This window comes from Culex quinquefasciatus, chromosome 3 (assembly GCF_015732765.1).
Source record: "Culex quinquefasciatus strain JHB chromosome 3, VPISU_Cqui_1.0_pri_paternal, whole genome shotgun sequence".
NCBI lineage: Eukaryota > Metazoa > Arthropoda > Insecta > Diptera > Culicidae > Culex > Culex quinquefasciatus.
Window position 1 is genome coordinate 105,305,085 of NC_051863.1, and position 27,693 is coordinate 105,332,777.

The window sequence follows — 27,693 nt, forward strand, 5'->3', positions numbered from 1 at the left end:
GAACAGGCTCCGCAGGTTGCAAATAGCTTCTGGCTTTGCCGGAAAGGCTGGAACCATCAGGAAATCTTCACCGTTCCGCCATACTAAAAGGTTCACGGAGAGCTTCACTTTTGCCTTCAGCCACAGAAAGATTCTCTTACAGAATAAAGTCAACCGAAGAACAAATCCGAAACCGTCGTGGAATTTTCTAAAAATTGGCCAAAATATGCCAACGAGAAATAACTTGAAAAAAACCCCGAAGAAAACATCAAATTTACGGCAGCGAAAAAAATTACGTCCAAACACGCCCATGGCTACTGCGATCCTCTCTTTGCTTCAAAAGAAGTTAACCAAAGAGAAAATCTATAAACACAAATACAAATATTAAAACTAAAAAAATCTAAGATTTAAAAAATAAAAGAAATATATATACAAAACAAAATTTAAAAATAAAAAATTCAAAGCTTTAAAATTCTAATAATTAAAAATTAATAAAATTAAAATAATATAATTTAATAAATCATATATTCAAAATCCTTCAAATTCAAAATAATAATCCAAAAAATTTCAAATTCTAAATAAAAATCTAGAATTTCAAATCATACCCAGATTTAAAATTTAAAAAATATCAAAGAATTTAAGAATTTAAGAATTTAAGAATTTAAGAATTTAAGAATTTAAGAATTTAAGAATTTAAGAATTTAAGAATTTAAGAATTTAAGAATTTAAGAATTTAAGAATTTAAGAATTTAAGAATTTAAGAATTTAAGAATTTAAGAATTTAAGAATTTAAGAATTTAAGAATTTAAGAATTTAAGAATTTAAGAATTTAAGAATTTAAGAATTTAAGAATTTAAGAATTTAAGAATTTAAGAATTTAAGAATTTAAGAATTTAAGAATTTAAGAATTTAAGAATTTAAGAATTTAAGAATTTAAGAATTTAAGAATTTAAGAATTTAAGAATTTAAGAATTTAAGAATTTAAGAATTTAAGAATTTAAGAATTTAAGAATTTAAGAATTTAAGAATTTAGGAATTTAGGAATTCAGGAATTTAAGAATTCAGGAATTCAAGAATTAAATAATTTAAGTTAGACTGTAATCCATATTCATACAGACTGCAGTCCTGATTGACCCAGTTGACGGTACAAAACATGATTTATCGAAAACTTTCAATAAAATATACTTTGATCAGATTCCACTTATTAAAAAGTTTAATGTGACATAATGGCGTTACCTTTCAAGAAAAAAAAATAATATTTTGAAAAACGAGGAATAATTTTTTTAATATTCAGGCAACTACAAGGTGGTTGTAAATATTTTTATATTTAGGGCATGTAATGTATGGAATGCTAAAAAGATATTTTTATTATCAAACTTTTTTGCAAAAATGCTTTAAATGCAATAAGCAAGATTATGAACATAAAAATCATGTTGTTTTCATATAATTTAAAAATATACTCAAATTAATAAAAAAAATACAATAAACTTTATGACTCATTATTTTCTGTATGATTCAGTACAACTTTTATTAAATTTTTGAAGTAGGGGAACAGCATCTAATTCCAGCGTGCCTCTAATGTTGGCAGGTCAGAACTTTGACATTCAATTAAAGCTAATTAAAAGCGTTTTCAACTGAAATCGAGTGATAGATAGCTCAATAAGAAGTGAGCAAGCAAGTTTCTATCAAAAGTTTTGCAAAATTAGTTGTTTAAATAGTGAAAATCAGTAAATTGGATGGAGTTAGGAGCGAGTGCTTAACCTGCCAAACATACGAGAATTTCCCTATTTAAGATTTTATTTTACCTGTGTTCTCCTTAATTTCAAAATCATTTTGGGGAAATGCTGGAAATTATGTTATAACTTTATTAGAACGAAATGCTATAAATTATTTTTATTAGGTCCTTGTCGGTACTGAAACCTGGTTAGCAATGAGTCTGCTATTGTAAATGCAGTTTTCTTAAACCTAAGAAAAACCTAAAACTACAGAGGATCTTGTGTGTAAATGTTAGTGGGAGGGAGCCAATTACCCGCGGCGTACTGGGGGTTAGTATTAAGAGAGACTCCTAGTTCAAAATATTCTAGCATAAATGGATCTAAGATCGTTCAAAAATATAAGCTTGATCCTAGGCTTGATCCATTTCTAAATGTTTCAAAAGTTAAACTAGATTTAATCAATGAAAAGTTCTTAAATGTTGAGATAATTGCAATAACTTAACTATTCAATAATATCATTTTGAGTAAGAATCTGTTTTATCTGAAAATCTGTACAAATCAGTACGGTGACCCAAATATCTGTCATCTGTACGTACAGATTCTGTACTCAGATCTTTGCTGAAAATCTGTACCATGACAGATAAATCTGTACATGTGGCAACGCTGCTTTCAATCGTAATGTTTATTTCAGTTCAACTTATGTCTTCTTTGTACAAGATTCATAAAAATAATGCCCGTAACAAATCCAACTATCCTTAACTACCGGAAAATAATCCATTCAGATGGCACTTCTCTGGTTCTCGATCAAGTGATGTTCACACTAAACATTTTTCATCAGATTTGTTTTATGGAAATCCGTTTCTTTTAGGACGCAATGGAATATGAACGAAAATGGTTCCTGAAGATGGACGGAAACTTGTAAACATTGGAAAATTGTTTTTGCATGGCCAGCTACGATGTTGTTTTCTTTTATGTGTATAACAGTTTATGCCAGTTTCTATCAGTCAAGGGGTTCTAAAGTTGTGTTTCGAGTTATTTGCTCAGGCTGGAGAAAAAATCGTGCTGTTGATCAACCCCTCGGTTAAATCTATTATAAAATCTGTTATAAAAGTTGGAGCTCTCCACCGCTAGAGGCAGCACTGTATAAATCCCTCTTTTTGAATCTCAAGTTCTACCGATGTGATATACTTTTCGTCACGTCTGCATTTAATATTAAAATCAGTTTATGTTTACCTTCAAGTCCCGTCTGGTGAATCAATCGGACGTGGCACTGGGCTTGGGCTCATAATCCATAGATTGGTTTGAACTCCGTGGCGGGCACACATAAATTCAAAGTGTAAATTTGAGTCAACACAATATCTGTGTGTGCCTGACATAGTTTTTGCTTCAGATTTTTTTTTTAATAAGTTAAATAAATTACCACATTGTATATATTTTTAGAAATGTTTATTCTTTGTTTTTGTATGATACACATAAATTTAAAACTTTAAAAACGCCAGGATTATGCTTCATTTGTTATTTAAGTCAGCAACATGTTAGATTTTTTGAATTTAGAACACATTGTTTTATATTTCATTTTCACAAAATGATAATAATTAAAAATAATGTGATTCCATTTTATTCGAAATGTAAAAAAAAATAAAAATTGCTTTTGAATTTGAATTATTACTTTTTTAAAATCGTGTTGTGTTGTTTCAGCAATGTTTGTAAAATTTGCTTTTAATTTTAAATTACATAAAATTTAAAGAAAATCAGGTAAACAATCACTAATCTCGTATTGCTTAAAAAATTGATAAACCTGCGTTTATTTGAGAAATATTTGTGGTTTTTGTTTTTCTCCTCGTTTTTTTCTATTTCTAATATTTTCAGGTGTTTTAAATTTTCAACCTCATCAGCGCATTCCATTTTCTACAACTCCTGCGATCGGATGTCAGTCTCTTGGACAACATAGATGAAACATTTCGAAGACTGCGCTTTAGTATTTAGATCAGCATGAAAACAAAGTCGAGGAACCCGACGAAAATCTTTTAGGAAATTGAAAAAAAAAATAGATTGATTTAGCATACATGCAATTTTTCTGTTAGGAATTATGATTGATATTCGTCATCTTGAGAGTAGAAAAGAGGGAGAATGTAGGGATTATGGGTTGCAGGATTGAATATGTAATAAATTATTAAATGAGTATTTATTATAAGATTGATATAATTCATAAATAAGAGTTAAGAGTGCAACAAAAAGTGCGCACCTTAATTTTTTTTTTGAATTAAATATACTTTATTGAATCTTTCTTATAATAATTACATTTGGTTTACATAATAAGTGGTCAGCTGTGGCTCTTCAGCTTTAGTTTGCTTTTCGTGATTTAAACACTGTTCTTTTTCTTAACTTTAAAAGTATATGATTTATCATTTTTGTAACACTAGGTACAATGAGGAAAAAAAAAATGTTAAGAAAACATAACCTAACCTAAAACTAACTTAATCTTACCATAAACTAAACCAATCCTTGAATCAAGGGGTATTCAGATATGGCACATTTTTCCCTGAATTTCAAACATTTTTCTTGAATCTTCTGATCCAACATTTTTACTTCTGCTAATTCATGAACCTCACTTGAGGGCTTTTGTTAATTTGATTTGGTTAACCGCGGTGGATTTTCTTGAAATAATTCGAACTGTCAAAAATCCACCAAAGCATCCACCACATTGATCGCACAAAAATCTGTGGTAGAAAAGTATCCACCGGTAGATGCTTTGGTGGATTTTTGACAGTTCGAATTATTTCAAGAAAATCCAACATTTAACTTCTCTAATTCATGAACCTCACTTGATCTTGTCCAGCCAGGAACATTCAAAACCATTTTGAGTACCTTGTTTTGGACACGCTGGAGCTTCAATTTATGAGTTCTAGCGCAACACTCCCAAACAGGTACTGCATACTCAATAACGGGGTAAATTATTTGTTTGTAAACTGCTAACTTATTTTTCAAAGAAAGCTTTGATTTTCTGTTAATTAAAGGATACAAACACCTGATGAGAATGCTGCACTTGTTCAATATTTTATCTACATGCTGCCGAAACAATAGTTTCGAGTCAAGTATGAGACCTAAATAGACAACTTCCTTTGACCAGGGTATCGAAACATCATTCATTTTATCAAAACATCATCCTTTGGGGCAAATCTGGCCGATTTGGAAAGTGGAAAAATGATGGTTTGAGTTTTGGCTGCATTTATGCGAATTTTCCAGTCGCCAAAGTATTCGGAAAGAACGTCAAGACCCTTCTGAAGACGGCCAACTAAATATCTGGTTATTTTACCCTTATAAATAACGGCAGTGTCATCAGCAAAAAGTGACAACACACCATTACCAGGAAGAGTAGGCAAATCAGATGTAAAAATATTGTACAGAAGTGGGCCAAGAATACTTCCTTGGGGAACCCCAGCATCAATGTTGAATAATCCAGAAGCAATCCCATTCAGAAAAACCCTGAACGATCTCTCCGAAAGATAGTGCTGGATAATTTTGATAAGATACATTGGAAAACCGTATAAATACAGTTTATGTATCAAACCATCATGCCAAACATTGTCAAAAGCCTTCTCAACATCCAACAAAGCCATAGCAGTTGATTTAGACTCAAGCTTGTTCTGCTTGATGATTTTAGTTACTCTCGTAAGCTGATGAGCAGTATTATGCCCTTTCGGAAGCCAAACTGCTCATTCAAAATTATATTATTATCGTTGGTAAAATCCAAAAGCCTTGAATAGATGACCTTCTCAAAGAGTTTGGACAGACTACTCAAAAGACTAATGGGACGATAACTTGTTGGCGATGTTGGATCTTTTGAGGCTTCAAAATTGGTATGACTTTGCCCAGTTTCCAATTGGTGGGGAAGTAACCAAGTTGCAAACATTTATTGAAAATATTGGCTAGATGTTGAAAGAACTGATCACTCTGTTTTTTCAACACTAGATTAAAATGTTATCAAAGCCTGGAGCTTTCATATTTTTCATTTGTTTAACTGCAACTTTGACTTCCTCACCAGAAACATGGGAATCTGCAGGAAATTCAAAGGTAGAGTCATTGATTGTTGAAATACTATTGGCAACTGATGTTTCTTTACGGCTGGTCATGGAAGCGCCAAGATTATGTGAACTAACAAAATGAAGCCCAAGTGCATTTGCCTTTTCCTCGGATGTAATCAAACGAGAATCCTCAACAATAAGAGGAGGAATAGGCTTTGGTTTGTTTTTAAGAACTTTTGAAAGTTTCCAAAATGGTTTTGAATAATTCCCAAGCTGGCTTACATGTTTTGAAAATTCTTGATTTCTGATATTGTCAAGTCGGTCTTGTATGATTTTGTTCAAATTGTTAACTGAAATCTTTTGTCATAGTCCCCAGTCCGTTGATATTGTCTCCTATAAACATTCCTAAGTCTAATCAAGTGTTTAGTATCTACGTCAATATCAGTTACCTTAAAATTAACAGGAACCTCCCGAACGTTGGCAGCCTCTGCTTGGTTGATAGCCTGCTGGATCACCTCCAGCGAACGATCAATATCGGCAGAAGTTTCCGGGTGTTGATCATAGTCGATGTTGCTGTCGACCACTTGCTGAAACTGCTGCCAGTCAACGTTGTGGTAATCTTTCCGGGTTGGTTGCCGCTGCGGAGTAACGGAAGCTCCAACCTCCACAACCACCGGATAGTGATCAGAACTCAACTCTTCAAACACCTCAGGATGAGCCACGTTCTCAGCCATATTGGTAATGAAGAAGTCGATGATTGAGTGATTCCCAGACCGAGCCACCCTCGTTGGACGATCCGGACTCACAACGTTGTAGTATCCGTTTTGCAGATCGTTGTGCAGAATCACTCCGTTCCGATTCCTCCTGCTGTTGCCCCAAACTTCATGCTTCGCGTTGAGGTCACCAGCGATGATGTACTTTGCGCTCCGCCGTGTCAGCTTCTGGATATCGCTCTTCAGTTTTGCTGCTGAACCATCTCTGGAATTCACCTGACGTGGGCAGTATGCAGCAATGAAGAGTACTGGGCCAACCGAAGTGGGAATTTCCACCCCAACGGCCTCGATGATGTCCAGCTTAAAGTGTGGCAGCCGGCGTGGCTTGAGATCACGATGAACAGCGACAAGCACACCTCCTCCTCCAGAGGTGGTCCTATCGAGCTGCGTCGCGATCTTGTAGTTTTGCAGATAAACTTTTTCACCGGGCTTCAGATGAGTTTCCGTGATGGCAGCTACGTCGATCTCCTTCTCGCGAAGAAAATCCACCAGCTCTAAATTCTTCCTCCTAATGGAGCAAGCGTTCCAATTCAGCAGCTTGAGGGACCTACGATCCATACTGGATGACGAACGAGGTCAGCACTTCAATCTGCTGGGTCTTGGTTTTGCATCCACGCAGTGCAGCGGACATCTGTTTGAAAATATTGAGGAGTTCGGTTGAGGTGTAAAGATCATTACCATTTTCCTCAACTGCTGGTTCTTGGGTTGGTCTTGGCTCCTGGCTGAAGCCCGGTGGTGGCGGTCTCGGCTCCTGGCTGGAACCCGGCCGTGGATGATTCATCTCAGCTCTCTTCCTGGGATCCAACGGCAACGGTGCCAAGTTCGGGACCTGGCGTCGCGGTTGAAGAGGTGGGAAATTTTGCTCCACCAGGGCTGGAGGAGTTCTACGACGCTGAGGCTGATTCTTCGTCGATGCTTGCTGCCGAATTTTCACGAACTCAGCTCTCTTGGGGCACTTTCGGTCGGTTGACGAATGCTCACCGTTGCAGTTGAGGCACTTCACCAGCGAATCTTGGATGCACTGGGATGTGATGTGCGCATCGGTACCACATTTGGCGCAACGACGCTTCAGGTGGCAGTTCTTACCTCCGTGCCCGAAGCCCAGGCAGTTGAAGCATTGTGTGACGTCACGATGCACTGGTCGGTATCGCTCCCACGACACGATAATGTTGAAAACCGCTCGAATTGCCTTCAGCTCAGGAAGCGTCGTCGATCCCTTAGCCAAATGCAGCAGGTAGAGCTGGTCACGGTACTTGATGTCTTTGTTGCGTCGGCTCATTTTGTGCACGGCCAACACATCCAGTTTCAAAACTTTTAGCTCGGCAGCTAATTCCTCCACTGGCATGTCGTACAGACCTCTGACGACGATTTTGTACGGCTTATCCATGACGACATCATGGGTAAAGTACTCCGCCTCGTTTTCGGTCAAGTAATCCTTGACCAGTTGATAGTGCTGCCTGGATTGCACCAGCACCTTAAATCCGTCCTGACACAGACGAATGTTGCCTTGGAATTTCCCAGACTTGATGAGTTCAATCAGCCCCGCTCGAAAGTCGATCGTTGCTGCTGATTGCCTCACATAAAAAGGAGGCAGTTTCTCCTTTCGCTGTTTCACTTCATTCTCCTTTGCTTCCGCTACCTGGTCCTCGTCAGGCAGTCCAGCGAACTTGTTGTTCTTCAAAAGCTGCTCCTCGTGCGATGAAGAGTTCTCCTCCTCCTCATCCATCGGTACAGTACCGTCGCTCTTTTTCGTCTTTTTGCTGTTCGATGTCACTTCCAAAAGCACCTTCCTTTTGGAAATTCCCACTTTTTTGCCTGCTTGAGCCGCAGGTAGGGCAATATTGCCGGCGTTTTGCGCCGGGGCGCGACGAGTCATGTTGATTCAGACAACCTTCACCAACGAATGCTCGGATAACAATGCGCACCTTCATGAATATTGCCTTGTTAGCTAATTGTGGATTGAGTGCGAGAGCGCGCTAGCGAGCTGCGAGAGAGAACAACGAGCGAGAAAACAACGAGATGCGCGCGGCCGGCGAAAAAGAGAATGAAGATTGTCAAATCAGTTTTGTGGTTAATTTCTGTGGAATAAGACGTGTTGTTTGTTAATTGCAAAATATCTGTGTTTTTATTATAAAAGAAAGTCCCCGATCACGACACTCCCCAGTCAAATCAATCCGAATTCTGAAACGGAATCTATTTAGAATCGTACACAAATTCCGTTTCAAACGCAACAACCGGTTCGAACACGGAACCGGTTGTTGCGTTTGAAACGGAATTTGTATACGATTCTAAATAGATTCCGTTTCAGAATTCGGATTGAGTTAACTGGGTCAAAGCTTTGCTTCAAATCGATGATAGCTTTTATCCAAGACACTCACCACAGTAGGCAAGCGGGGTGGAGAGGGGGTGTGCATTCTGACCCAGTTAACTCAATCCGAATTCTGAAACGGAATCTAATTAGAATCAAATACAAATTCCGTTTCAAACGCAACAACCGGTTCCATGTTCAAACCGGTTGTTGCGTTTGAAACGGAATTTGTATACGATTCTAATTAGATTCCGTTTCAGAATTCGGATTGATTTAAATGGGGATGTGTGCATATTTGAGGTATGAATATTGTACGTTTCTCTCAAAACTCTGTTCTCTGACTGTGCCGTGGCCATTGTTGCCAGCCGTTTTCTGCACTTTTGATGCAATAAAAAACATACCTGGCAACAATGCCAGGCGATTCGAAGAGGAAGATCAACAAAAACAAAACGCGCAGTACACGCAAAACGGACATTAGGTATAAATTCCTAATTTTTAGGTATAATCGAACCTGACTGCAATAAGGTATTTTATTACTAATCGGCTATTAGTAATAAAATTACTAATAGCGTTTTAGTACGAGAATTCCTATATTTTAGGTATAATTGTAGAACCAAAATACCTTAATTTTAGGTATTTTCTGGAAAAGTGAGGGAACCAAAATTACTAATATTTAGGTATAATCCAAGATGGCGGACCATGATTATTCCTAATTTTTAGGAATAAATACCTAAAATTGAGTTTTTTTTCAGAAAAAGTGAGGGATCCAAAATTATTGATATTTAGGTATAATCCAAGATGGTGGACCATGATTATTCCTAATTTTTAGGAATAAATACCTAAATTTGAGTTTTTTTCAGAAAAAGTGAGGGATCCAAAATTACTAATATTTAGGTATAATCCAAGATGGCGGACCATGATTATTCCTAATTTTTAGGAATAAATACCTAAATTTGAGGTTTTTTCAGAAAAAGTGAGGGATCCAAAATTACTAATATTTAGGTATAATCCAAGATGGCGGACCATGATTATTCCTAATTTTTAGGAATAAATACCTAAAATTGAGTTTTTTTCAGAAAAAGTGAGGGATCCAAAATTATTGATATTCAGGTATAATCCAAGATGGCGGACCATGATTATTCCTAATTTTTAGGAATAAATACCTAAATTTGAGGTTTTTTCAGAAAAAGTGAGGGATCCAAAATTACTAATATTTAGGTATAATTCAAGATGGCGGACCATGATTATTCCTAATTTTTAGGAATAAATACCTAAAATTGAGGTTTTTTCAGAAAATGTGAGGGATCCAAAATTATTGATATTCAGGTATAATCCAAGATGGCGGACCATGATTATTCCTAACTTTTAGGTATAAAAACCTAAATTTGAGGTATTTTCTGGAAAAGTGAGGGATCCAAAATTACTGATAATCAGGTATAATCAAAGATGGCGGACCATGATAATTCCTTATTTCTAGGCATAAATACCTAAATTTGAGGTATTTTCTAGAAAAATGAGGGATCGAAAATTACTTATACTTAAGAATAATCAAAGATCAAATTATGTATTATCCAAGAGATATGCAGGCAGAAGAAAACAAAGGTTTATATGATATTTTTATTTTTATTTACATCAAACACAACTATTTCATAGATGTTCTCACCTTAAAATAAATATTAAAATTAAAATTATATATATATTTATTTTAATGTACCTATATTTTTAATATTAAATTTATCTATTTTGTTCTATTTTTTAATAATTAAATATTTTAGTATTTAAATATTTAAATATTTAAATATTTTAATATTTTAATATTAAAATATTTAAATATTTTCATATTTTAATATTTTCATATTTTAATATTTTAATTTTTTAATTTTTTAATATTTTTATATTTTAGTATTTTAATATGTTAATATTTTAATATTTTAATATGTTAATATGTTAATATGTTAATATTTTAATATTTTAATATTTTAATATTTTAATATTTTAATATTTTAATATTTTAATATTTTAATATTTTAATATTTTAATATTTTAATATTTTAATATTTTAATATTTTAATATTTTAATATTTTAATATTTTAATATTTTAATATTTTAATATTTCAATATTTTGATATTTTAATATTTTAATATTTTAATATTTTAATATTTTAATATTTTAATATTTTAATATTTTAATATTTTAATATTTTAATATTTTAATATTTTAATATTTTAATATTTTAATATTTTAATATTTTAATATTTTAATATTTTAATATTTTAATATTTTAATATTTTAATATTTTAATATTTTAATATTTTAATATTTTAATATTTTAATATTTTAATATTTTAATATTTTAATATTTTAATATTTTAATATCATCGGGACTGGCAACACCAGCCAGCAACAGTCAAGTGTTCGGAGCTCTTCAAACTTTTCGATTTTTTCGCCGTAATTTACCGTGATTACCCGCGAGTTTGCTGCTCCAGCATGCCAAGGGCCGGCCGTGGCCGTGGCAGTTCGAGTGCGGCCTCGAAAAACCCGCGAAGCTCATCTACCGGCAGAGTGCAGAAAGGTAAACACACCAACGCCGCATCGACCGCCATCGCGCACGGGAGCGTGCCCAGTGACGTCACCGATCCATCGTTTTTACACGTGTCATACCGTCCACGTGAGTCCCTGTACGGACGAGACAATCGACTCGGGCATCCGGAAGCACTTCCGGCCAGCAGCAGCAGCAGCAGCCGTCCACAAGCACCACGACAACAACCACTTCCAACGTTCCCACCAGCAACGAATTTGAGATGCTGAGTGGAGAAGAAAACAACACCGCCAGTGACAGCAGCAGTGCTAGCGACGACGATGACGATGATGAACTTGCGCGCAAGCAAGAAAAGAAGAAAAATGTAACTCTCCGAAGGAACGACGTCCACCTCAATTTTTATTTTGGATACGCTAGCAGACGATGTTGACGAGTTGCTTGAGGGCCTCCAATATTGTCTGAAAATAGGTAAAACGTCAGTGCAAGTTATTACACATAACAAACTGAATTTCGACATGGTGGTGAAGAAGTTGAAGTTGCGAAACTTCAAGTTTTTACATTTGACCCTGCAGAGAAGGTCCCAGTGAAGATCGTCCTTCAGGGATATCCGGACCGCCCGATCTCCGACCTGGAAGAACACCTATCGGGCATCAAGGTTAAGCCTCGAGAGATTAAGGTGCTCTCAAAGACGATAACGGTGACAGGTACGTACACATTGTACCTCCTGTACTTCGATCGTGGGTCCGTCAAAATCCAGGACCTTCGGCGGATCAAAGCACTGGACGGATTCTTTGTGACGTGGCGATTCTACATGAAGAATCCCGCCGACGCAGCCCAATGCCACCGCTGTCAAAAGTTCGGACACGGTTCAAGAAACTGCAATCTTCCGCCCCGGTGCGTAAAGTGCGGTGAGACCCACTTCACCGAAAGGTGCAATCTTCCGCGGAAAGACCAGCTGGGGGAAAACTCTCAGCAGCACAAAGCGCGCGTCAAGTGCGCGAACTGTGGTGGAAACCACACGGCGAATTTCCGTGGCTGTGCCGCGCGGAAAAAGTACCTCGAGGAGCAGGACAAGAAGAAGAAAGCGCCAGCGTCCCGCCAACCTCCGAAGACTTTGAGCTCGAACGCTGCAGCAGCTGGCGGCGGAGCGGTTCCATCGACCAAACCAGCGTTCCCTCCCGGTTGGGGAGGTTCATACGCTAGAGTAGCCGCTTCTGGCGTCGGTACTCCCCCGGGACAAGCTGATGTTACTGGTGATGATCTCTTCACGCTTCCTGAGTTTTTCGCCCTTGCTGGAGAGATGCTCACGCGCTTTCGTGCCTGCCGAAACAAGGCAGAACAATTCCAAGCTCTCAGTGAGCTGATGATGAAGTACATCTACAACGGATAAGCTGCCTTGTGCAACGAAGTTTTTCGACGTCAACAGACAATACAAACTGTGATTTAGTTTTAAGCTTTTCCTATTTCTATCCTTTTCCTTAGCAAATCTCGAAGGTTTTTTTTTTATTTTTCCTTCTCTTGCCAAATCCATTGTTAGAATATCCAATTACATCTAAATGAATTATAGTGTAAACCATAGTTGAAAGGAACTCCAAAACTCTATTAGGTTATAAGAAACACTAAATTGTAAATTGATTATTTACTAATAAACACTAATTGAATTGAATTGAATATTTTAATATTTTAATATTTTAATATTTAAATATTAAAATATTTAAATATTTTTATATTTTAATATTTTAATATTTTAATATTTTAATATTTTAATATTTTAATATTTTAATATTTTAATATTTTAATATTTTAATATTTTAATATTTTAATATTTTAATATTTTAATATTTTAATATTTTAATATTTTAATATTTTAATATTTTAATATTTTAATATTTTAATATTTTAATATTTTAATATTTTAATATTTTAATATTTTAATATTTTAATATTTTAATATTTTAATATTTTAATATTTTAATATTTTAATATTTTAATATTTTAATATTTTAATATTTTAATATTTTAATATTTTAATATTTTAATATTTTAATATTTTAATATTTTAATATTTTAATATTTTAATATTTTAATATTTTAATATTTTAATATTTTAATATTTTAATATTTTAATATTTTAATATTTTAATATTTTAATATTTTAATATTTTAATATTTTAATATTTTAATATTTTAATATTTTAATATTTTAATATTTTAATATTTTAATATTTTAATATTTTAATATATTAATATTTTAATATTTTAATATTTTAATATTTTAATATTTTAATATTTTAATATTTTAATATTTTAATATTTTAATATTTTAATATTTTAATATTTTAATATTTTAATATTTTAATATTTTAATATTTTAATATTTTAATATTTAAATATTTAAATATTTAAATATTTAAATATTTTAATATTTTAATATTTTAATATTTTAATATTTTAATATTTTAATATTTTAATATTTTAATATTTTAATATTTTAATATTTTAATATTTTAATATTTTAATATTTTAATATTTTAATATTTTAATATTTTAATATTTTAATATTTTAATATTTTAATATTTTAATATTTTAATATTTTAATATTTTAATATTTTAATATTTTAATATTTTAATATTTTAATATTTTAATATTTTAATATTTTAATATTTTAATATTTTAATATTTTAATATTTTAATATTTTAATATTTAAATATTTTAATATTTAAATATTTTAATATTTTAATATTTTAATATTTTAATATTTTAATATTTTAATATTTTAATATTTTAATATTTTAATATTTTAATATTTTAATATTCTAATATTTTAATATCTTAATATTTTTATATTTTAATATTTTAATATTTTAATATTTTAATATTTTAATATTTTAATATTTTAATATTTTAATATTTTAATATTTTAATATTTTAATATTTTAATATTTTAATATTTTAATATTTTAATATTTTAATATTTTAATATTTTAATATTTTAATATTTTAATATTTTAATATTTTAATATTTTAATATTTTAATATTTTGATATTTTTATATTTTATTTTTTTAATATTTTTATATTTTTATATTTTTATATTTTTATATTTTTATATTTTTATATTTTTATATTTTTATATTTTTATATTTTTATATTTTTATATTTTTATATTTTTATATTTTTATATTTTTATATTTTTATATTTTTATATCTTAATATTTTAATATTTTAATGTTTTAATATTTTAATATTTTAATATTTTAATATTTTAATATTTTAATATTGTAATATTTTAATATTTTAATATTTTAATATTTTAATATTTCGATATTTCAATATCTTAATTTTTAAATTAGGTATTTTCCAAGAGATATGCAGACAGAAGAAAAAAAAAGTTTAAATGATATTAATATTTTTATTTACCTAAAACACAACTTTTTCATAAATGTACTTACCTCAAATAAATATATAATGATTTGAATATTTTAACATTATAATTTTGTATAATATTATATAATATGTTAGTTGTTTAATATTTTGATATTTATTTATTTTAAATATCTTTTATTATTTTAATATTTTTACAACTTCAACATTTTAATCTTTAAATATTTGGAATTGTAGAATATAAGATTTTTTGGAGTTTTATAATGTTTGGAATTAAAGATTTTTAAAATTTTCTCTCTCTCTCCCCTCTCTTTCTATTTTCTCGCTCTTCCTGTTCCCTACTATCTCTCTCTTCCCTTCCTCTCAATTCAACTTTTTCTCTTCCTCTCCTACCCTCTCTCCCTTTCTTTCTCTCTCATTTTTTCTCACCTCTCTCTTTCCCACTTTCTCTCTACTTCTCCTACTCTCTCTCCCTCTCCTACTATCTCTCTCCCTCTCCTACTATCTCTCTCCCTCTCCTACTATCTCTTCCTCTCCTACTATCTCTCCCTCTCCTACTCTCTCTCCAACTTAATCTCTTATCTCTCTCTTTCTTCATCTTTGCCCGTCTCACTCCCACTTTCTCTCTCTTACTTTCTATCTCTCTCTTCCTCTACCCTCACCCTATCTCTCTCCCACATTTTCTTTCCCTCTTCCCCTCCAGCCTTCTCTCAAAAACTCCCCCTTTCTCTACCTTTCCCACTTTCTCTCTCCCTTTCCCATTTTCGCTCTCTTTCACTCCCTCTTCTCTCCCACTTTGTCTCTCCCTCTCCTCTTCTCTCTCCCACTTTCTCTTTCTTTCTCTCTTTCTCTTCCTCTACCCCCACCCTCTCACTTTCAGTCTCTCATACACACACACACACACACACACACACACACACACACACACACACACACGCGCGCGCGCGCGAGCACACCCACACCCACACGAGCGCGCACACACACACAAACACTTTCACAAACGCATACATACACACACCCGCAACGTCCAACCAAATCACAAAAAGATAAAAATTGGTTCGTCAAACTAAAACTCGATACAGTTTTTCATTCACACAATCGCCAAGCAAATATCCGTCCCGAGATCCGTCCTCCAGAGCACGAGAGGAAAGAGGCGGCTTTTTTAATTTCGCCGGGAGTTAAAGGTTCCGTCCTCCTCCTCCTCCTCCTCCTCCTCCTCCTCCTCCTCCTCCTCCTCCTCTTCCACAAGCACGCGAGCCTCACTTCCTCTGACAAGGATGCTCCGGGTTCCGTTCTCCGTGCAGAACCGGAGAACCACTTTTCTTCCTGCACAAAACTTACCTTGCCAAAGGTCCTAAGTTTTCAGCAGCACTGCGGAACACCAACTCACAGCCACGAAATTATTTTATTTTGACTTGTCAAAACGTGAATCGCAATTTTAGAACTAAAAAAAATACTAAAATTTAGGAATTTTTAAGAATTACTTCAGTGTTCTAAAAAAATCCTAAATTTTAGGAAGAAAAAAATACTAATTTTTAGGTATAATTTGACAAGCTAGAACATAAGTTCAAAAAATACTAAAAATTAGGAATTTATACCTAATGTCCGTTTTGCGTGTATGGGATTTGTCTTTGGATTTGACAGCACGCATTTGCCGAAAGTGCAGCGCGTCGTTTCGAGGCCGGCGAATTTTTTTTCTGGGTAAAACCCGTTGAACGTGTACTTCCTCCCTTCTCGCCGTACTTTCAACACTGGGGTAGTTTCTTTTACAGTGCGAAATCTGCGTGACGTTTCTGTCCAGCGTTGCCACATGTACAGATTTATCTGTCATGGTACAGATTTTCAGCAAAGATCTGAGTACAGAATCTGTACGTACAGATGACAGATATTTGGGTCACCGTACTGATTTGTACAGATTTTCAGATAAAACAGATTCTTACTCAAAATGATATTATTGAATAGTTAAGTTATTGCAATTATCTCAACATTTAAGAACTTTTCATTGATTAAATCTAGTTTAACTTTTGAAACATTTAGAAATGGATCAAGCCTAGGATCAAGCTTATATTTTTGAACGATCTTAGATCCATTTATGCTAGAATATTTTGAACTAGGAGTCTCTCTTAATACTAACCCCAGTACGCCGCGGGTAATTGGCTCCCTCCCACTAACATTTACACACAAGATCCTCTGTAGTTTTAGGTTTTTCTTAGGTTTAAGAAAACTGCATTTACAATAGCAGACTCATTGCTAACCAGGTTTCAGTACCGACAAGGACCTAATAAAAATAATTTATAGCATTTCGTTCTAATAAAGTTATAACATAATTTCCAGCATTTCCCCAAAATGATTTTGAAATTAAGGAGAACACAGGTAAAATAAAATCTTAAATAGGGAAATTCTCGTATGTTTGGCAGGTTAAGCACTCGCTCCTAACTCCATCCAATTTACTGATTTTCACTATTTAAACAACTAATTTTGCAAAACTTTTGATAGAAACTTGCTTGCTCACTTCTTATTGAGCTATCTATCACTCGATTTCAGTTGAAAACGCTTTTAATTAGCTTTAATTGAATGTCAAAGTTCTGACCTGCCAACATTAGAGGCACGCTGGAATTAGATGCTGTTCCCTACTTCAAAAATTTAATAAAAGTTGTACTGAATCATACAGAAAATAATGAGTCATAAAGTTTATTGTATTTTTTTTATTAATTTGAGTATATTTTTAAATTATATGAAAACAACATGATTTTTTTATGTTCATAATCTTGCTTATTGCATTTAAAGCATTTTTTGCAAAAAAAAGTTTGATAATAAAAAATATCTTTTTAGCATTCCATACATTACATGCCCTAAATATAAAAAATATTTACAACCACCTTGTAGTTGCCTGAATATTAAAAAAATTATTCCTCGTTTTTCAAAATATTATTTTTTTTTCTTGAAAGGTAACGCCATTATGTCACATTAAGCTTTTTAATAAGTGGAATCTGATCAAAGTATATTTTATTGAAAGTTTTCGATAAATCATGTTTTGTACCGTCAACTGGGTCAATCAGGACTGCAGTCTGTATGAATATGGATTACAGTCTAACTTAAATTATTTAATTATTGAATTCCTGAATTCTTAAATTCCTGAATTCCTAAATTCCTAAATTCTTAAATTCTTAAATTCTTAAATTCTTAAATTCTTAAATTCTTAAATTCTTAAATTCTTAAATTCTTAAATTCTTAAATTCTTAAATTCTTAAATTCTTAAATTCTTAAATTCTTAAATTCTTAAATTCTTAAATTCTTAAATTCTTAAATTCTTAAATTCTTAAATTCTTAAATTCTTAAATTCTTAAATTCTTAAATTCTTAAATTCTTAAATTCTTAAATTCTTAAATTTAAATTCTTAAATTCTTAAATTCTTAAATTCTTAAATTCTTAAATTCTTAAATTCTTAAATTCTTAAATTCTTAAATTCTTAAATTCTTAAATTCTTAAATTCTTAAATTCTTAAATTCTTAAATTCTTAAATTCTTAAATTCTTAAATTCTTAAATTCTTAAATTCTTAAATTCTTAAATTCTTAAATTCTTAAATTCTTAAATTCTTAAATTCTTAAATTCTTTGATATTTTTAAATTTTAAATCTGGGTATGATTTGAAATTCTAGATTTTATTTAGAATTTGAAATTTTTGGATTATTATTTTGAATTTGAAGGATTTTGAATATATGATTTATTAAATTATATTATTTTAATTTTATTAATTTTTAATTATTAGAATTTTAAAGCTTTGAATTTTTATTTTTAAATTTTGTTTTGTATATATATTTCTTTTTATTTTTAAATCTTAGATTTTTTTAGTTTTAATATTTGTATTTGTGTTTATAGATTTTCTCTTTGGTTAACTTCTTTTGAAGCAAAAGAGAGGATCGAAGTAGCCATGGGCGTGTTTGGACGTAATTTTTTTTCGCTGCCGTAAATTTGATGTTTTCTTCGGGGTTTTTTTTCAAGTTATTTCTCGTTGGCATATTTTGGCCAATTTTTAGAAAATTCCACGACGGTTTCGGATTTGTTCTTCGGTTGACTTTATTCTGTAAGAGAATCTTTCTGTGGCTGAAGGCAAAAGTGAAGCTCTCCGTGAACCTTTTAGTATGGCGGAACGGTGAAGATTTCCTGATGGTTCCAGCCTTTCCGGCAAAGCCAGAAGCTATTTGCAACCTGCGGAGCCTGTTCCTTCACTTATACAGCCCCTAAATGGAAGCAGATTCTATTTGATTCGGTTCGTCGACTGAAAACTATCAAGAACCCAGAGAAGGTGACGTCAGGCTATGTCCAATTCCGGTTGCAGGAAAATGAAGATTGAAGCTGCTTATTGAAGATATCCAGGTTTTGGTGAGATCTTTCCATAATTTTTGCAATGTTTTTTCCATGCCATACCAATATAAATTATATTCTATTGATTAAATGAAATATCTTTCCTACCCTTCTCCATCTTCCATTTTCCCAATCCCCATTTCTCCATTTCCACGAACCCCATTATTTGCCAAATTTACACTTACACACCCAACCACAACTGATTCGGAGCGTTTGGTACGGTATGTCCACGCATCCTTCCTCCCCTGTAGATTCTGTGAAATGTGATCCGTTCACAGAATCTTCTCTGCGGTAAACACAACGCAGTAGGGCTGGCCGCTTTAATTTTTGCAATTCATTTTCGGGTGTTCTCGGATGTACTGCAATTATTAATGAGTGCTTGGGGCGTAATCTAATCGCAAGACTTTCCAGCATGCTTTCATCGGACTGGCTGCGTTTGTGTTAGATTAGATTAGATTAGATTAGATTAGATTAGATTCACAGCAAATAAAGTAGTAATCTAGCTGCGTGTAAAAGGCCTGGGTGTAAAATAAATGTTGAATTATTTTATGAAATTCTATGTAATATTACACCCTGAAATATGTAGCCCATCAGTATGGAAAACCTACTTGACCGAAATGTCAAGCTCATATATGCGTTTATCCTTTCAATTCTTCATCGGTCTGATGGCCGAGCGGGCTAAGGCGCCAGCCCTTACTGTTGGTGCTGGGTTTGAATCCCGTCGGCTGCAACTTTTTTTGTGAGTAGAAAAATTGTACATGCAGTGTGTAATATTAAGTGTTTATTTTGACGAAGGTGATGTGCATGCTTTTGCATGCGATTTTACCATCGGATTTTTTGCTGTGTTGGTTAACTTCTTTTCAAGCAAAATACAAAATCCTTCCTTTTAATTTCAAGATTCTGCTTTTGAGATTCGGCATCAAAAGGCAATTCGGAATTTTCAATATTATAATATCGATTACAAAATTATTGATACATTTATGACTTTCAGTTGCAATAAAATAAACAAATTCTGAATATTTAAGTTTTTCACTAGAACTTTTGCAAACAAACATCGCGCGAAGGAACGTCACGCGAAGAAACGTCTTTCCTTGGCCGTTTCTTGTGTGTTTTTTATATGCAGTTTTGCGTTCCTTCCGAGCTGCATAATGTTGTCATAAGATTGTTCAAAATGCATAATAAAAAATGTTATTTACAAAAAATATACCGTACAGATAATGGTACAGATATTCGCCATGCTTGGTGCAGATAAGACAGATTTTTGGACCCTCTGATACAGACGAGCATGTGGTAACACTGTTTCTGTCTTATCATCATCGGAGAAGAACGAAAAACAAGGCAGTCGCAAAAAATTTCTCAGGTCGATGGAAAAAAAGTTATTTTTTGAAGAAAATCGTCTTTTACCACCCGCGTGAAATCATCACTATCGCTGCTTCAATGAACTTCAATGTGTTTTCGTTGCTCAATTTAACATCACTGCTGTCGGATTACCTGAGCCAGCTGCAACTTCCGTCGTCGTTTTCGGCCCCGTCCGTTCCGGTGTCGTCATCCCCTCCGGAGCAGGTTCCCCCAGCAGCAGCAGCAGTTGTGCCGGCCACCGACGACGGTTCAGAGACGCTTCTCGAGGGGGATCAGCTGCTGAGCGAGCAGTTTGACTTTAGCATCCTCGCGGACGGTTGGTGCTTTTTGCGGAACTTTGTTGGCCAGTGGTTTGGATCGATTGGAAGTCCGTTGGAGTTTACCGAGTTCCAGGCGCACATTGGGAAGACGTTTCTGGTTATTCTGTGCGTGAACTTGCTGCTGATTGGGTTCTACTGGCGGAAGTACGGAAGTATAATCACCGATCGCTTCATCCGGCCGAGTGAGTATCGATTTTCTTTTTGTTCGTAAATTAGCAAGGTCAAGTGAGTAATTACGACGTGATTCAACAGGTACTGCCAAGGAAATCGAAGAGCTAAAGTTGTCCGTGGCACGACTTAAGTTGCCGAAGGAGCACAGCCCGCGGATCTAGAAATGTCCAACAAGCTTAAGAAATTCTTCGCCAAGCAGAAGGTAAAGTTCGGTGCCGCTGGACCGGGTCGCAAGCTTAACTCGGAAGGTCCCGCACCCTCGTCTAGTTCAAGCAAATCCGGCGGCAGCAGCAGCAAAGATGTCTACGTTCCGCCGAAGCGAAAGGAACTGTCCAGTGAGGCGAAGGCCGCTGCCAACGCGGCACTAGCTCGGATTGAAGGCCGGGACAAGAAGGAGTTCAACACTTCACTAGCGGCCATCCAAGCGCAGGTGCGACGTGAACTGGAAGCCGAGCGGAAAGCCAAAGAGGAACAGGGAACAGCCGCGGCCGGGGACAGCACAAGCGGTTTATCGGAAGATGAGCGAAAAGATTTGGCCGTGCAGGGAGTTTACTTCCGGTGCCCGTTGATCAGCGAGGAAGTACTGGCCCGGAAGGAGTGGAAGGTGAAGATCAAAGAATTTCTCTACGAACAGCTCGAGCACGAAAAGGGCCTGTCGGCGTGTCTCATCATTTACAATTGTAACCCGAAGGAAAAGGTCGACGCGTGCGTGGAAACGTTGACCAAATGTTTGGAAAATATCGTCAACCATCCGAGCGAGGAAAAGTACAAAAAGATTCGCATGACTAACAGGATGTTCTGCGAAAAGATTAAGGTTTGCGATGGCGCGCTGGAACTGCTCCACTCGGCCGGCTTCTCGGAAATCACGCTCGACGACGAACCGTATCTCATCTGGTCCGAGGAAAACCTTGAGTCGGAAACCACCCTAGAAAGCCTCATCGACGCCCTCAAATGTTCGGAACCGTTCCACCTCGAGCTGGACCGTAACATCCAAGTTCTGCTGCCCTCGCAGGTTCGCAAAACAACCCTTCCGCCGGATTTCTTCCGCATCTCCCCTGAGGAAATAAAACGCGAACAGCAACTCCGCTCGGAAGCACTCGAGCAGGCGCAGGTTCTCAAGACCAAAGCGATGCGTGAAAGGAAGAACTTCGCACCGTCAACCGGTACAAATTTTCACTCATTCGCGTGCGCTTTCCCAACGGAGTGTACCTGCAGGAACGTTCAACGTGTACGAAAAACTGTCCCAAGTGTACGAATTTGTTCAGTCTTGTCTGATGCACGAGGCGGCCGAGTTTGCGCTCATTTCGCCGACCGGCCAACGCTACTCCGACGAAGAGCACGACAAGTCCCTGTACGATCTGCGCCTGGTGCCGACGATCGTGTTCAACTTTAACTACGAGCACGAATCCCGCGAGCTGAAGGATTTCCTCAAGGAAGAGCTTATGTTACTTATTCAATCTTTGTAGAAATGTGCCTCTTTTTGTTTTGTGATTATTATTCTTATTATGATTTTGTCCACTTTTTATTCTATGGCTTCAACATATTTATAAAAATATCACCCCTGCAACAGCGATGTAACGAACGTGATCCGTAAAATATATTAATGTATTAAGACATACTCATTGGCCGTTTAAGTTATTTCTCTGACATTCCCCTATTATAAAAGTTACCACGAATAATGGCTACAATTAAAATCTAAAATTCCTTCGAGTTTTCTATCTGAAAATCTCTGGACGTTACATATAAATAAGACAACGAAAAATACCTCGATTATCTGACGTGAAATTTGTCCGAGGCCTTCGGATAATCGAGTCTGGACTGTATGTAAAAACATTGTAGTACTTCTTCTTTAATTGTTTCGCTACAGCCAAAACGCTTAAACAAATTTGCCGAAGGATAAGTCTACCTGTTTTTGTAATTTATACAATCATATGTAATCCTAACACGCATCAAACATTTGCTTCATTGACATTTGAATTTGCAATTTTTGTATACACTGCGAATAGTGCCCGTTGCAATTTAAGTAGTTCAACTCTTTCGATATCAGCTTCTATCAATTTACATAATTCATGTTTACACTTGTTGTACTCTTCCTTTAATTGCAATGTTTTGTAAAGTTCTTTAATTTTGGCTACCTTTTCAGGATCTGTAATGAAGATAATTTTAAATTGTTGTCAGTATATCGCCAAGGAATAGTGTTTCTTACCATCACAGCCATAGTTTTGCTTGAATAACTCTTTTTGTTCAGAGCTTGCCTTTTCCAAACATTTGACCGCAAACCAGGAACATTTGCGTTCTTGAATATCGCTCTCTTCTTTTCCCACCCTCCCAGCGTCCCCAAACAAGTCTTGGTAATCGTTCATCATTTGATACAGCACTTGCATTTTTGAAGTAATTGTCTGCATTTTATCTACTGCATTTAGGTCAGTGATGCTTGAATAATAATTGATGTCATTGATTTTCTGTTTCACTTATGATATTTAAGAGCAGAAGCGTAAATTTTAGTAGTACCTACTAATAAATAAATAAGTTTAAATACTTACCCTGCAAGATTCATTCCCATCCTAATAGGCAATGTTATAATACATGAATCTAGGAGATTAGCAACTTGTTCATACGATGCCCTACTATAGTTTTCAAAATCACCAACCTTGCTCAACGTGTCGATCAAAGTTTGGCCTGCGTCCAAGAAGAATAACTTTTCCAGAACGGCATCAATAATATCGCGATTGAATTTTGTATTCATGAGATAATGAATCGATTTGTCTATCAAAAGACCGTCAAAAACGGCCGACAGGCCGACATCGCTTCTTCGGTGCCAACAGGGCTTTCCATAACGAGTCTTGCTGTTATCCACAATGTCATCGAAGATCACGTGTGCATAACATAACTGAAGAATTAAAATACATACAATATCATTCAGAACTGTTCATATTACAAACCAAACCGTTTTTGAGCACCAATCCAAATAAAGCGCCTTCTCGATGTTATCCAAATTCATCGTTTCTTCGTCATCAGATAAATCTTTGAATATCTCGACAATATCCAACGGAAACATGATGTCTCTCGGGATATCACAGTACAACACAACATTCTCAAATCGTTTAGAAACTATTGATCCCCCAAACTGCTCAAGAATAGCCAACAACTCACTGCTAGCCTTTTTATAGACACGTTTTTTGATGTCTTCGTCACGTTCTTGACCTAATCTTCCGTTAACCAACATCCTTACTCTACTTTACAAAACGCTCTGGAACACAACTTATATACCATAACGGAGATATTTTAACTCACTTCCTAGATTGGATTAACTCTTTATACACAGTAACAACGTTTTGTAAACGATTTCAGCACCGTACCGGGGTTTTAGAGGCGACATAAACTACGAAGCTATTTGCAACGGCTTTATGAGAAAAAAAATTCAAGTTCCTTAAAAAACTCAAATTTTAGGTAAACACAATCTAAGTTTTTTTTTTCTTCATATATTTAACACTTTTACGAAATGGATGATTTTAATAATAACTTTTAAATATTTAGGTTGATGTATTGCATTTTTTTGTCTTGAACTATTAATTTTGAAAATGTTTTTATGTACATGTACTGCATCCAACCAACTTATTTGCATCTAGGGGAAATTATCGTAGGGTAGGTTATCCATTAGTGGACCCCTTTCCTATAGTGGACCCTCTGAAGGGTTTTTGATGAAAAATTCAATAAAATCACAATTTCAAGCGTGTTGTTGTCTACAAATCTTTTATTTGGCATGATCAACATCATTTGAAACTATGTTGACTGACATTGAATTGTCCTTTTCACCAAAATAAGTGTTTTGAGTTTGACATCTGAAATCAGCCATGGCCACTACTGCCGTTCTACGCATAATTGTCCCATGTCAGTTTTGGTCGATTTTGACTTTATGACATTTTTAAGTTTAGTTTGATGTGTACTTTAAGAAAAACACATAAAATCTAGTACTTTGTTCGGAAACTCATTAAAAACAACACCAAGTCTGTTTGTCCCATCGTTAAACTTCTACGCATAATTGTCCCACCAAGTATTTTCTTACACGGAATCATTAGTTTTACTAAACATTATGTCTTGTTTACCTTTTGTAAAGCAAGAGAATCACAAATAAAGGTGATAAACTGCTAACTGGGGTGATTAGGGACACATAGGGCGAATAGGAACCCACGGGACAATTATGCGTAGAAACACAGAAATCGGTCGAAAAATTTCAATCGCGTTTTTCTCAGTTGCACTTTTTTGAACATGGGACAATTATGCGTAGAACGGCAGACTAGCAATTTCACAACAAAACTGCATTCATATTTTATGATTGAATTAACTATCTAATCATTTTTTGACTGATTAATTAACTTTAGCAAGTCGGAATAATGTTAGTTTAAGGAATTTTACTAAAATAAAGCGAAGAACTGCTCAATTTCGAGCAAAAATTAGGGGGGTCCAATATAGGACAACGAAAATTCGAACTGTTTTAAAAGTGGACCCCTGTTGATTTAACCTTCAAAAATGAAGAAAACTGTGTATTTAAGCAAAAGTTTCTATTAAACATACAATAAGTGCTTGTTGTAATCAACCCAAACGCAAATTTTTTTCAATTATGAGTATAAATATAACTGTTTTCATGTTAAAAGTACCAAAAATGCTAAATCAAACGGTGGTTTTTAAACGTTTTCTCTAATATTATTCAGAAATAAATGTGTTGAAATGCCTGTTAGGTTTTTTTTGTTGTTTAAAGCCAAATTTGTTAACAAAACATATTTGTTTATGATGAAAAGTGAGCAAAATCCATCTTTTATTAATTATATCTATCATTAGACCTACATCAAATATCGGTTAAATTTGGTATAAAAATAACAGTTTGCCTATAGTTAGTGGACCCGGATCCACAATCGGATTATGGACCCGGGACCACTATAGGAAAAGGGGGTCCATAACATGCAAAAAAAAAATGTTTTCAAATGACTATTTTTCTGCTTAAAAACAAAAACCTGATGAAACAAATAGTGAAAATTGTTCTGAAGACTTCAGATTTCATTGTTTTGCACGAAGGGTTATGAAAAAGTGCTTAAAATATTGAAAATTTGAAAAAAATGTGCTTCGGCTCTACTAGGAGTGTACCTTTTTGAAGCAATCGGTTCGTATTCTATCGCTTAATAAACGCTCCAAGTTTCAACTGATTTGGTTACACCAGTAAATTTACAGTAAATTATGTAAACAAAAATCTGAAAAGCACGTGTGTTTCGAAAGTAAAACTGTACACTTGTGAAAAAAAGTATGCACGATTTTGATGATAAATTGGTCTATGTCACAAGTGTGTATTGTGATATCCGGGAAGCGGAAGTGCGTTCCCAAAATCCGGTTAAAGTATCTTGTAGTGTTTGTTAAGTATAGCAAAACGTCATCATTAACTAATTTTCGACCAAAATGGTATATGTAACAAGATAGCACACAGCAGACGATATTGTAAAAACAAGTCATTCAACAGTGTTTCTTGTTCGAAGGAATCGTTTTGACATGCTAAAATATTTGAAGCAGAGATTTTCAAATATTTAGGTACTTTTCGAGAAATTCCAGCAAAAATATTAAAAAATTAATTTTTCGAGACGAAATTATTGGCCAAAAACGTACCTCAACTTTAGACAGCTTCCAAAATAACAGGATTCCTATAGGAACGAGATTTTTCCAGCGAAGTCATATGTCCCATACACAACCATTTTGACAGAATTTAATTTCATTGAGAAGAACCTGAGCAATTGTCAAATCCCTAAAAACTCATTTTGACCCTATCTCATCCCCCAGACCCAATGCATAGTGAGAAAAAAGGACCCAAAAAATTACCGCAACAAGATTTCGCGCAAACCATCGATTGCTATACACCAAAAGCTTCGTTTTTGCACCAGGAACAATAATCCGATGAAAAATCGCACTGCACGGACCGGTGGCCGGAGTACAGGCCACCGGACGATCCGGATTTTTGGAAAAAGTGTCAGATTATTCCAATTGTGAACTGATAATGAATAGTCATGCAAAACAATCCTGGAATAATATTAAATACCATAAGACCCATCGGAACCGGTTCCACCGATCTCCGGTGGCCACATCCGGAACCGCATTAGGAAACAGCGTAAACTAGTCATGCGACGTATCAAACTTCTTGATTTTGGATGGGGACATGAGTTATACACTCCTCTCTTAAAAACATGAAGTTTGATATGTCGCAAGAGTGGTTTCAGGAATTTGCCAAATATGATCTTCGGATGTGGCCACCGGAGAACCTGAAAACCGGTCACTGGAGGTCTAGCCTGTGCAATGTCACCCCCACTGACGGAATGTTTTGTTTTGTCACCTTAATGTAAATAAAAAATAACTTCAAATTATTGTCAGTCAACTACACAGGATTTAGATAAAGTTGAGCAACTCTCTACGGAATCGGCCGGTTTCGACCATTTTAATTTTTTGTATTTTTTTTTATTTGACTCAAACTTTGTGGGGGCCTTCCCTATGACCAAATAAGCTATTTTGCGTCATTGGTTCACCCATACAAGTCTCCATACAATTTTGGCTGCTGTCCATACAAAAATGGTATGTAAATATTCAAACAGCTGTAACTTTTGAGTGAATTTTCTGATCAATTTGGTGTCTTCGGCAAAGTTGTAGGTATTGTTGAGGACTTTTGAGAAAAAAATAGGTACAGGGAACAAAAATTTGCAGATTTTTTTTATCAACA

The 27,693-nt window shown here is 34.4% G+C and overlaps 3 protein-coding genes across 3 annotated transcripts; 2 read left to right on the forward strand and 1 right to left on the reverse strand.

Moving 5' to 3' along the window:
- Positions 1-20,295: 20,295 nt before the first annotated feature.
- On the forward strand, positions 20,296-21,166 carry LOC6030872. The gene is made up of 2 exons (XM_001841699.2): positions 20,296-20,953; positions 21,024-21,166. Exons 1-2 carry the CDS (start codon positions 20,530-20,532, stop codon positions 21,101-21,103), a joined length of 504 nt encoding a protein of 167 aa, XP_001841751.2. The 5' UTR covers positions 20,296-20,529; the 3' UTR covers positions 21,104-21,166.
- Positions 21,073-22,560, forward strand: LOC6030871 (UBX domain-containing protein 6). Its single transcript, XM_001841698.2, is given in 3 exon segments — positions 21,073-22,078; positions 22,081-22,152; positions 22,155-22,560. Coding segments are annotated over 3 exon segments (1,299 nt in total). The 5' UTR covers positions 21,073-21,105; the 3' UTR covers positions 22,409-22,560.
- A 267-nt stretch (positions 22,561-22,827) lies between these two features.
- Positions 22,828-24,118, reverse strand: LOC6030870 (farnesyl pyrophosphate synthase). Its single transcript, XM_038263926.1, has 4 exons — positions 23,890-24,118; positions 23,486-23,832; positions 23,149-23,375; positions 22,828-23,088 (listed from the first exon to the last, which is right to left on the reverse strand). Exons 1-4 carry the CDS (start codon positions 23,998-24,000, stop codon positions 22,892-22,894), a joined length of 882 nt encoding a protein of 293 aa, XP_038119854.1. The 5' UTR covers positions 24,001-24,118; the 3' UTR covers positions 22,828-22,891.
- Positions 24,119-27,693: the final 3,575 nt, after the last annotated feature.

Bases quoted from the DNA above. Each gene is read 5' to 3' on its own strand.
- LOC6030872 (XM_001841699.2), top strand. From the start codon at position 20,530: ATGAACTTCAATGTGTTTTCGTTGCTCAATTTAACATCACTGCTGTCG. The intron at 20,954-21,023 runs GTGAGTATCGAT...GTGATTCAACAG, and splicing joins CGATCGCTTCATCCGGCCGA to GTACTGCCAAGGAAATCGAA.
- LOC6030870 (XM_038263926.1), bottom strand. From the start codon at position 24,000: ATGTTTCCGTTGGATATTGTCGAGATATTCAAAGATTTATCTGATGAC. The intron at 23,376-23,485 runs GTAAGTATTTAA...TTATTATTCAAG, and splicing joins ATGGGAATGAATCTTGCAGG to CATCACTGACCTAAATGCAG. The intron at 23,089-23,148 runs GTAAGAAACACT...TCTTCATTACAG, and splicing joins GCAAAACTATGGCTGTGATG to ATCCTGAAAAGGTAGCCAAA.